General features: G+C 48.5%; 1 protein-coding gene across 2 annotated transcripts in view; it reads left to right on the forward strand.

The window, feature by feature from the left end:
- LOC140430057 (cysteine-rich protein 1) overlaps positions 1–9822 on the forward strand; it is a 43212-nt gene extending 33390 nt beyond the window's left edge. Inside the window, exon 3 of one of the 2 annotated variants that reach the window (XM_072517598.1) lies at positions 8903–9822. In XM_072517598.1, coding sequence (XP_072373699.1) covers positions 8903–9025 — 123 coding nt within the window. In that variant the 3' untranslated portion in view covers positions 9026–9822. The remainder of the gene's footprint in view (positions 1–8902) is intronic. The other variant, XM_072517597.1, reaches the window with a different exon arrangement.
- Positions 9823–10465: the final 643 nt, after the last annotated feature.

The raw sequence follows: 10465 nt of genomic DNA on the forward strand, positions 1-10465 counted from the left end.
ACGCTGGACCAAACTCGACCTCGGACACTCGCAACAGCAACGACAAATATCTTCATCAACGGCCACGAGACATCTTGCCTGATCGACTCTGGGAGCACGGAGAGCTTTATACACCCCGACACGGTAAGACGCTGTTCACTTGTTACCCACCCCGTAAACCAAAGAATCTCCCTGGCCTCCGGGCCACACTCAGTGGAGATAAAGGGGTTCTGCCTAGCGAACCTCACAGTCCAAGGCAGGAAATTCAACAATTTCCGCCTTTATGTCCTGCCGCACCTCTGCGTGGCTACACTCCTGGGATTGGACTTCCAATGTAACTTGCAAAGCCTCACCTTTAAATCCGGCGGCCCTACAGCCCCCCTTACTGTCTGCGGCCTCGCGACCCTTATGGTCGACCCACCTTCCCTGTTTGCGAACCTCACCCCGGATTGCAAACCCGTCGCCACCAGGAGCAGATGGTACAGTGCCCAGGACCGGACCTTCATCAGGTCAGAGGTCCAAAGGCTACTGAGGGAAGGGATCATTGAAGCTAGCAACAGTCCCTGGAGAGCTCAAGTAGTGGTGGTAAAGACCGTGGAGAAACATAGGATGGTCATTGACTACAGTCAGATCATCAACAGGTTTACGCAGCTGGATGTGTACCCTCTCCCCCGCATATCCGACCTGGTGAACAGGATCGCGCAATACAAGGTCTTCTCCACGGTGGATCTCAAGTCCGCCTACCATCAGCTACCCCTCCGCACTAGTGACCGCAAGTACACTGCCTTCGAAGCAGATGGGCGGCTCTACCAATTTTTAAGGGTTCCCTTTGGTGTCACTAATGGGGCCTCGGTCTTCCAACGCGAGATGGACCGAATGGTTGACCGGTACGGCTTACGCGCAACGTTTCCGTATCTTGATAACGTCACCATCTGCGGCCATGACCAGCAGGACCACGACACCAACCTCCGAAAATTTCTCCAGACCGCGAAAATCCTTAACTTAATGTACAATAAGGATAAATGCGTCTTTAGCACCGACCGCCTAGCCATTCCCCGCAACGTAGTGCGAAATGGAGTTATAGGCCCCGACCCTGAATGCATGCGCCACCTTATGGAGTTCCCCCTCCCTCACTGCCCCAAGGCCCTGAAGCGCTGCCTCGGGTTTTTCAGTTATTACGCACAGTGGGTCCCCAACTACGCAGACAAAGCTCAACCCCTAATCCAGTCCACATCCTTCCCCCTGTCGACAGAGGCCCGCCAGGCCTTCTGCCGCATCAAAGCAGACATTGCAAAGGCCACGATGCACGCCATCGACGAGTCACTCCCCTTCCAGGTCGAGAGCAATGCGTCCGACGTAGCTCTGGCCGCCACCCTCAACCAAGCAGGCAGACACGTGGTCTTCTTCTCCCGTACCCTCCATGTTTCCGAAATTCGCCATTCCTCGGTCGAAAAAGAGGCACAAGCCATAGTAGAAGCTGTGCGACACTGGAGGCATTACCTGGCCGGCAGGAGATTCACTCTCCTCACTGACCAAAGGTCGGTGGCGTTCATGTTCGATAATGCAAAGCGGGGCAAGATAAAGAACAAGATCTTGCGGTGGAGGATAGAACTCCCCACCTACAACTACGAGATCTTGTACCGTCCTGGGAAGCTAAAGGAGCCTTCCGATGCCTTGTCCCGCGGCACATGTGCCAACGCACAAGTGGACCGCCTCCGAGCCCTCCACGAGGACCTCTGCCACCCGGGGGTCACCCGCTTCTTCCACTTCATTAAGGCCTGCAACCTGCCCTACTCCATCGAGGAGGTCAGGACAGCCACCAGGGACTGCCAAATCTGCGCGGAGTGCAAACCGCACTTCTACCGGCCAGATAAAGGCTTCCCGTCCCTTTGAGCGCCTCAGCATGGACTTCAAAGGCCCCCTCCCCTCCACCAACCGCAAGACGTATTTCCTGAACGTGATTGACGAGTACTCCCGGTTCCCGTTCGCCATCCCCTGCCCCGACATGACCACAACCACTGTCATCAAGGCCCTCCAGGGTATCTTTACACTGTTCGGGTTCCCCGTGTACATACACAGTGATAGTGGGTCCTCCTTTATGAGCGACGAACTGCGTCAATTCCTGCTCAGCAAGGGCATCGCCTCAAGCAGGACGACCAGTTACATTCCCCGGGGCAACGGGCAGGTAGAGAGGGAGACTGGAACGGTCTGGAAGATTCCTGCGGTCCAGGAATCTCCCAGTCTCCTGCTGGCAGGAAGAACTCCCGGAGGCCCTCCACGCCATTCGGTCGCTGCTCTGTACAACTACCAATCAGACATCTCATGAACGTCTCCTTGTCTTCCCCAGGAAGTCCTCCTCCGGGACCTCGCTCCCAACCTGGCTAGCGACATCCGGACCCATCCTGCTTCGGAAGCACGTGCGGGCGCACAAGTCAGACCCATTGGTCGAGAGGGTCCATCTGCTGCACGCTAACCCCCAGTATGCCTACGTGGCGTTCCCTGATGGCCGGCAAGATACAGTCTCCCTCCGGGACCTGGCGCCCGCCGGAACCTCACGTGCACCGGAACCATTACCCCCACCCCCTCACCCCCCACAGCACCTCACTGGGGGGTCGGTCCTCCCGCCGCTCCTACCTAGGCCAGCACATCCACCGACGCCCCCTACAGGCGGCCCCTCTCGTGTCAACCGTTTGCCCCACTAGCGCCACCTAGGGGTGACGAAGCTGCCATGGACGACGAAGCCATGCTCCCGGAGTTGCAGGTGCCCAGACCCCCACCAGAACCACCACAGAGGCTCAGACGATTCAGGAGGACGACCAGGCCACCCGACCAACTGATTGCTACACTGTAACTGGAGCTGTAAATGAACACTGACTGTATATATCTTCCACACTTGTAAATACTCATGGTACCTCCATATCTGATCATACCATGTTCAATGCAATTGTAACCACTGGCCACCACCCCCGCCAGACTCTTTTTTAACAGGGGGTGAATGTGGTAGTATCAGGTATTGCAGTACCCGAGAGGCTGTAGACCATTGGGTATGCCTAGCAGCTTACCATTGGCTGTTTGGTATGTGGCTCCGCCCTGACAGGCGGTGTAGAAGGAACTTTAGTTGTCGGATTAGTTGCCTTAATACCCTGTACTCCCTCTTACCTGGCTGCTTGACTATATTTCATGGCAATAGGCATTTGGCAAAGCATTATGGATATATTAGCTTTATTTCAGTCAAGAAGTTCTGCATGTAATAGGCAGAAGGTCAGACTATGTAAACAAGTGCACAGCTGCACATTTTGCTGAGAGTAGACGATTATTATTGTCCTTAGGCTGGGAATTCAAGGCCTGTTGTTTAACTCTGCTCGCTTGTCTGTGTCTGGGCTTACCAAAGGAATGCCTCATTTTTCCATAATATTGCTTATTAAACCATATAAAGTACTGCTATACTCTTGTAAGGTGGGGACAATTAGAAGGACGGTGGTGACTCTAACTCCCTCCACGAACTTCGTGTTATAATAAAAGACCTTTGCGAAACCTCGAAGTGTTGGCTAGTTTTTTGCACAACAGGCGGGGTATAAGAACAAGTGCCGTCCCAGCAGCCCTCATTCTGTACCGAAGCTGCTGGGGAACAGATCTAGTCTATTAAAGCCTTCATTTATGATACAACCTCGTCTTTGAGTATAATTGGTCATGCATCACAGAGTACCAAGCTATAGACAGGACGAGCAGTTTGAGAACCAAAGGATCAGAAAATAGGTACTGTTCCTCAACACAATTGGTTGAGAATAGCTGGACAGCAAGGAAACTAATAGGAGGAGGTATAGACAAAGAATTTATAGTGCAGATGGAGGTCATTCGGTCCAAAGAGTCTGCACCGACCCTTGGAAAGAGCACCCCAAATCTCCACCCTATCCTTGTAACCTAGTTACCCCACCTAACCTTTTTGGACACTAAGGGCAATTTAGCGTGGCTAATTCACCTAACCTGTACATCTTTGGATCGTGGGAGGAAATTGGTGCACCCGGAGAACACCCACGCAAACATAGGGAGAACGTGCAGACTCCGCACAAACAGTGACCCAAGCCGGGAATCGAACCTGGGATCCTGAAGCTGTGAAGCAACTGTGCTAACCACTGTACTACCGTGCTGCTCTCTTCTGTATACAAGTGTCTTCAGCCAAAAGTAGGAGATGATCCTATACTGAGAATAAATTTTAAAAAGAGCTAGTTGTTAGATAACTGAAAAAGGAAACATGGAATGATATTGGGCACAGATATTTGAAATACACACAGATTGAGAGACCTAGTTGCCAAATGGCTTTTGCTGGTGTTATGTGCACAGTGTGAAGTAATTTTACTGAGTCACACTGGACTGGCGGCCTTGTCCGCTGGGTATGTGCATCGGGGCTGTGATCCATGGCTGTAATAATCAAATTGTGAGCCATGCGAAGCATGATCAAGTAGACAACCCAAAGGGGCACACGGTGGCGCAATGGTTAGCACTGCTGCCTCACGGTGCTGAAGTCCCAGGTTCGATCCCAGTCCTGGGTCACTGGCCATGTGGAGTTTGCACATTCTCCCCATGTCTGCGTGGGTTTCCCCCCCACAACCCAAAAGATGTGCAGGGTGGATGGATTGGCCACGCTAAATTGCCCCTTAATTGGAAAAATGATTGGGTACTCTAAATTATTTTTTTTAAGTATACAACCCAAAAGCCTGAAGTGCCTTATTTTGCTTTATTCAGCCAAATGGTTGTTCTGTGTGTCCATCTGAGGAGGGTACATGATTGAATCTTACATTTGGTTGCACAGTTATGTTTGGTGCAATTGAGTATCTGCTGTGTCACAACGACCTCCAGTTAACACCCATGGGAAAAGTAAACCACTGGGGTTAAGGCAATGGTGGAGTGACTGGGGATGCGTGACAGTCAGACTCAAGAACTATATTAGCATTTAAAATATAAATTCCAATACTTTAGCCTGACTTTTTTGATTCTTTAATGCTGATTTTGTAGCTCATAGCGTTAAACATGCTGCCGGCAATGGCCCCGATTGTTGTGTGGGAATGTGATCCTGGATGTTGTGAGATTGCGGCCAGTGGTGCCCTCCACAGCTGACTTTTTTTTCTTTTTTGAAATAAATTTAGAGTATGCAATTCTTTTTTTCCAATTAAGGGGCAATTTAGTGTGACCAATCCACCTACCCTGCACATCTTTGGGTTGTGGGGGTGAGACCCACGCAGAGAATGTGCAAACTCCACACGGACAGTGGGTCGGGGCCAAGATTGAACCCGGGTCCTCAGCGTCGTAGGCAGCAGTGCTAACCACTGCGCCACCATGCTGCCCCCTCCACAGCTGACTTGGCCAGAGTATTGGCGGGAGGGTGGGTACTTAATTTGTTTTGTGTGGGGAGGTGCCCACGGCACCGACCATCTGCTGGAAACCCGAGCGGATGCAAACTCATGTCAGATGAGGGCTCAGTATATCCGGATTTCAGGCTGCAGCTGGAGTTATGGAAGTCCGAGCAGTTCCAGGCACCTTTACTGAAAGATGTTGGTGTTCATTTTTAGAACAGAAAAGCTCAGTTGCCAACCAAAAGGGTTAAATAAAAACAAAGATCTTTGACTGCAATTTTAATTCTAAATAAAAAATTATTGAGACGACAATATTAGGACCCGCTGCATATAACTTTGAGTGGAATTAAATTATTACACTGTTTTTGCATTTAGAAAGAGAGAAAATATATCCAAATAATGTTTGATGTCACTGTACACATTTATCATACATTGTGTGTAGAATACATTAAGTCAGGACTATTGATTAAAGCTGTGCATTGTTGGGGGGGGGGGAGGGGCGGGGGGGTTGAACACATTTGGCATGAGTCATTAAAAAAAATTAATTTACAGGATGTTAAGCCAGCATTTATTGCCCATCCCTAGTTGCCCTTCAGAAGGTGGTGGTGCCAGGCATGGTATTCCACTCACTGTCATGAGTGACAATGGTCCCTGCTTCCACAGCCAAGAGTGGTCCAATTTCACCAAGTCGTACCAATTCAACCACATTACCTCAAGCCCATACTACCCGCAGTCCAACGGGAAGGTTGAGAAAGGGGTCCATATAGTGAAGCAACTGCTCTGCGGACTCTGCTTCTGACTTCAACCTTGCGCTGTTGGCATACAGGGCAACCCCTCTGTCCACCGGTATGACTCCGGCTCAACTCCTCATGAATAGGGACCTGCGGAAGACTGTTCCAGCCATACACCTATCAGACCTGGATCACCTCCCAGTGCTGCAAAAGGTGCAGCAACTCAGGAACCGGCAAAAGCTGACGTACGGTGCTCATGCTACCGATTTGCCTGGGTTATCTCCGGAAGATGCTGTTCGGATCAAGCCATCTGATGGAGGCTGTTCAGCTCCAGCTGTTGTTGTTCGACATGCTTCTCCCAGATCATTTGTAGTTCCTATGGCTGATGGCTCCATTGTCAGGCGCAACAGAAGGGCACTGCGCAAAGTTGCCTGCCCACCACCAGATCCTACTTTTCCATATGTTGTCGTGCCTCCTCCGGACACCTCGCACCACGAGGCCACCAATCTGGCAGCAATCCCGCCTGTCAAGGTGCCGTCATCCCCACCTCCACCTCTCAGGCGGTCGACAAGGATCAGACGCAAGCCCCAAAGATTGGGCTTATAGTTATTTATCTTGTAAATGTTGTTATGTATCTGCACGCTAGACACCTCTTATGTATGTATTCATCCACTCGTCATTTAATGTAAATAGTTCTACATGTAAATACAGTTGCATATGCTCCAAGCAACCAACATTTCTTTTTTAAAAGGGGGAGATGTCATGATATGCACTCATGCACAAAATAAGATACAGACAGGCAGTGACAGAATCAACACACAGGACAGAACACAACCAATCACCAGGCAGAACACTAGAAGGTGGTCTCCCACTATAAAACACACAAGGCATCAACACTCTGCCTCTTTCCACTGGTGACAACTGTAGTGACAGTCAGGGTGTATATATCAGTTAGCACCTTCTACACATGGCTCAGAGCTAGTCTGGCCTAGTTAGTTATAGTAAGCACGCTTAGATTAGTAGAGTGTCAAACCCACAGTGAACTGTGTGCACTGCTTAACAAGTTCAATAAAGCGTATTGAACTACATCAAAGTTTGGAGTCTACTTTCAAGAACAACTGCATCCAGTTGCAGTCCGTGTTACCCCAGGGTGAATAACACGACAGGTTAGGGAGGTACTGCCTAAGAAATCTTGTCGAGTTCTTGCAATGCATCTTGTAGATGGTACACACGGCTGCCACTTTTCATCGGTGGTGGAGGATTTGAATTTTTGTGGAAGGGGAGGTAATCAAGCGGGTTGCTTTGTCCTGGATGGTGTCGAGCTTCTTGAGAGTTGTTGGAGCTGAACTCTTCCAGGCAAGTGGAGAGTATTCCATTACACTCCTGACTTGTGCCTTGTAGATGGTGGACAGGCTTGGGGAGGGAGGGGGGGTCAGGAGGTGATTTACTTGCTGCAGGATTCCGAGCCTTTGGCCTGCTCTGGTAACCACAGTATTTAAAAAAAATTGTTTTTAGTGTATCCAATTCATTTTTTCCATTTAAGGGGCAATTTAGCATGGCCAATCCACCTACCCCGCACGTCTTTTAGGTTATGGGGGCGAAACCCAACCAAATACGGGGAGAAAGTGCAAACTCCACACGGACAGTGACCCAGAGCCGGGATCAAACCTGGGACCTCGGCGGCGTGAGGCAGCAATGCTAACCACTGCGCCACCGTGCTGCCCACCACAGTATTAATATGGTTAGTCCAGTTCAGTTTCTGATCAATGGTAACCCTCAGGATGTTGATTGTGGGGGATTGTGATAGTAATGCTATTGAATGTCAAGGGGTGGTAGTTAGATCCTCTCTTGCCGGAGATGGTCATTGCCTGGCAGTTGTCGCGAATGTAACTTGCCACTTGTCAGCCCAAGCCTGGATATTGTCCATTGTGTCTCTTAGTACTTACACTGGCTCTCTTTCAGCCTCACATTTTCCTCCAGTCAGTGATGTTGGTGCTGACCACAGATATCTCCATAATGGTACGGACATGTCAACTGGCGACAATCTTTTCCACTTGGAAGTTCAAAATAAATTTCAGTGATTAGTTTTACCATAGAATTTACTGCAAAGAAATTGGCTATTGCAACCAACAGGTCTTATGCTCCACACACACCTCGAGCTCCCACTCTACATCATCTGGCCTTATCAGAATAGCCTTCGCATCTCACTGTGCCATTTTCGATGTCAGACATCATCCCACCTGTTATCATGACAAAAAAAACGAAAGACACTTACCGCAATTCTGATTAGAAGATCAGAAGCTGCAGCCCAGCTGAAAACTAGCAATCTACGACTGATAACCTTGGTCAGGGGCCCCACTGAACACTACATCCAGATACACATCATCACTCAGTGCAGACTTCACTGGGCAACACAAAGCACGTGTGGAACACCATTTCCTAAACAGACCTTCCAAAAGCAATGGGAGGAACAGTTCTTGGAACCGAAAAATGGAAAAAGAACTCAATTGGGAAAACAGCTGGCTTCCTAAAGAAATTTCCAGGTGTTAAATGTGAAGCAAGTGAGATGTGAAACTTCCCCGATGAGGCCGTTTATCTGTGGTTTCGGTGGCAGGTGTATGGCGGTGAGAGATTATTTAACTATAAAACTGTCGGAAATCTATTCACCAAAGTCATGTTCAAACGCTTAACAGCCAAGCATTAAATTCCTCAGTATACTATCTTTACACGGACTGTAACCTTTTCAAATAGACAGAACCGATTTAAGAAGTGTACTTTGGTTGAGGATTCCTTTAATTTTCATTTCTCATTCTCCTGATTGTTATTTCTGATTCACTCCAGGAGCAAGACGACCAACATCTCGATCCACTCTTGGGGCAGCTGGATCCAATGTTCCAGTTGAGAAACCCAGCAGCCCTTAGAGCCACCCGGCCTGAGGAAGATTTGCCACTTCTAAAATGTTGAAAGAAATCAGAACAGCTAAAGTAAAAGGGAAGAATTTGTGAAGAAATTGCATGAGCTTTAGAAAATAATTAGCTGTTATGTGCCATTACTGTGTACATGAAGATACACACACAAATCATTTGTTCTCAGACCATCTTACGGTTATGTCGTTTTGCATGTGATGCCAATCTGGTAGCTTCAGAATGTGATGCTAATTCTGCGATCCTGCCTGTACTCTGTCTTCTGCCACCTGCTTGTTATTCCAGCCAGTTTTCAAAGGGCAATATCAATATTTGCAGTTCTTCAGTGAGATAACTCTTTCCACCCACCATATTGACCCAGTTGATAGGAGATCAGCTGCTGCAAAAATGACACAGCCGGCCCATATCTGCAGGCCTGTTTATGTCCCACATCCCCATCAAAGAATAAAATATAATATTTCCTCTGAGTCCAGTGACCAAAACAAACACCTATACTTGCAGCTGCACATTAATAATATTTGCAATAAAATATTGTTTTACCTGTAAGAGTTTTATATCTTTCTATAATAAAAAATATATTTGTACATGTTTCCGACCTCCACCCCTTGACTTCCTGTTGTCACATTTCTGTCGTTTTTTTTAAAGTCAATTTTCCTCACTTTAAATTCCATTTATTTTAGAAAACCCTGATGTAAACTGACTTCTTACTCTGTTTCTGCATTCTGGACACTGGTTTCTCACAATCCTCTTAGAATGCTTGCTGATAAAGAAATTACTTTTTCCCAAGTAACTGAACTTCTTCATCTCTGATGGTTTCACCAACAAAACAATTAAAATATATATATTCCATAGTAAAATTATTAAATGTGTACATTGAATTGTCTCTTCTATATTTTAATGGAGGCACTTAAAGCCCCCTGCCTCTGCTAAAAGCCTAACAATTTGACAGTGTGAGCTGAATTTTGATTGTGCACCTGGGGCAGGATTCTCCGTCGGCTGATGCCAGAATCGGCAAACGCGATTGGGCGGAGAATCGTGGTGGGTGCCAGATTCACGGCAAATTGCAATACTCTGCTGCCTCAAAATCAGCGTGAATGCGGTCCAGAACGCACGTACAGTAAACACCCATGGCATATCATTAGCGGGCCTGACCCTGGTATTATCCGGGATGTCCGTGATTCTCTGCCTCCACTGGGGCAAATTCCTGACAGCTTGTGGTGTACCGAGCCGGTGAGAACGGCAGAGGTGCCGTTAACAGCGCTTCTAAACTAGTGCCCCTACATGATGCCGCCTCTACCCGCTCCCATACCGACCCCTCCCCCACTACCCACTTCCTGATCATGGCTATATTTGCCGCCCAGTAATAATTCCTAAATTTCGGCAGCGCCAACACCCCCCCTCCCCCCCCAACCCCTCGGCTCCACTACAGCAGCACTTTCCTTACTCGTGAGATTTTACCGCCCACACAAACCCAGAGATC

Source organism: Scyliorhinus torazame, chromosome 9, assembly GCF_047496885.1.
Source record: "Scyliorhinus torazame isolate Kashiwa2021f chromosome 9, sScyTor2.1, whole genome shotgun sequence".
NCBI classification, from domain to species: Eukaryota; Metazoa; Chordata; class Chondrichthyes; order Carcharhiniformes; family Scyliorhinidae; genus Scyliorhinus; species Scyliorhinus torazame.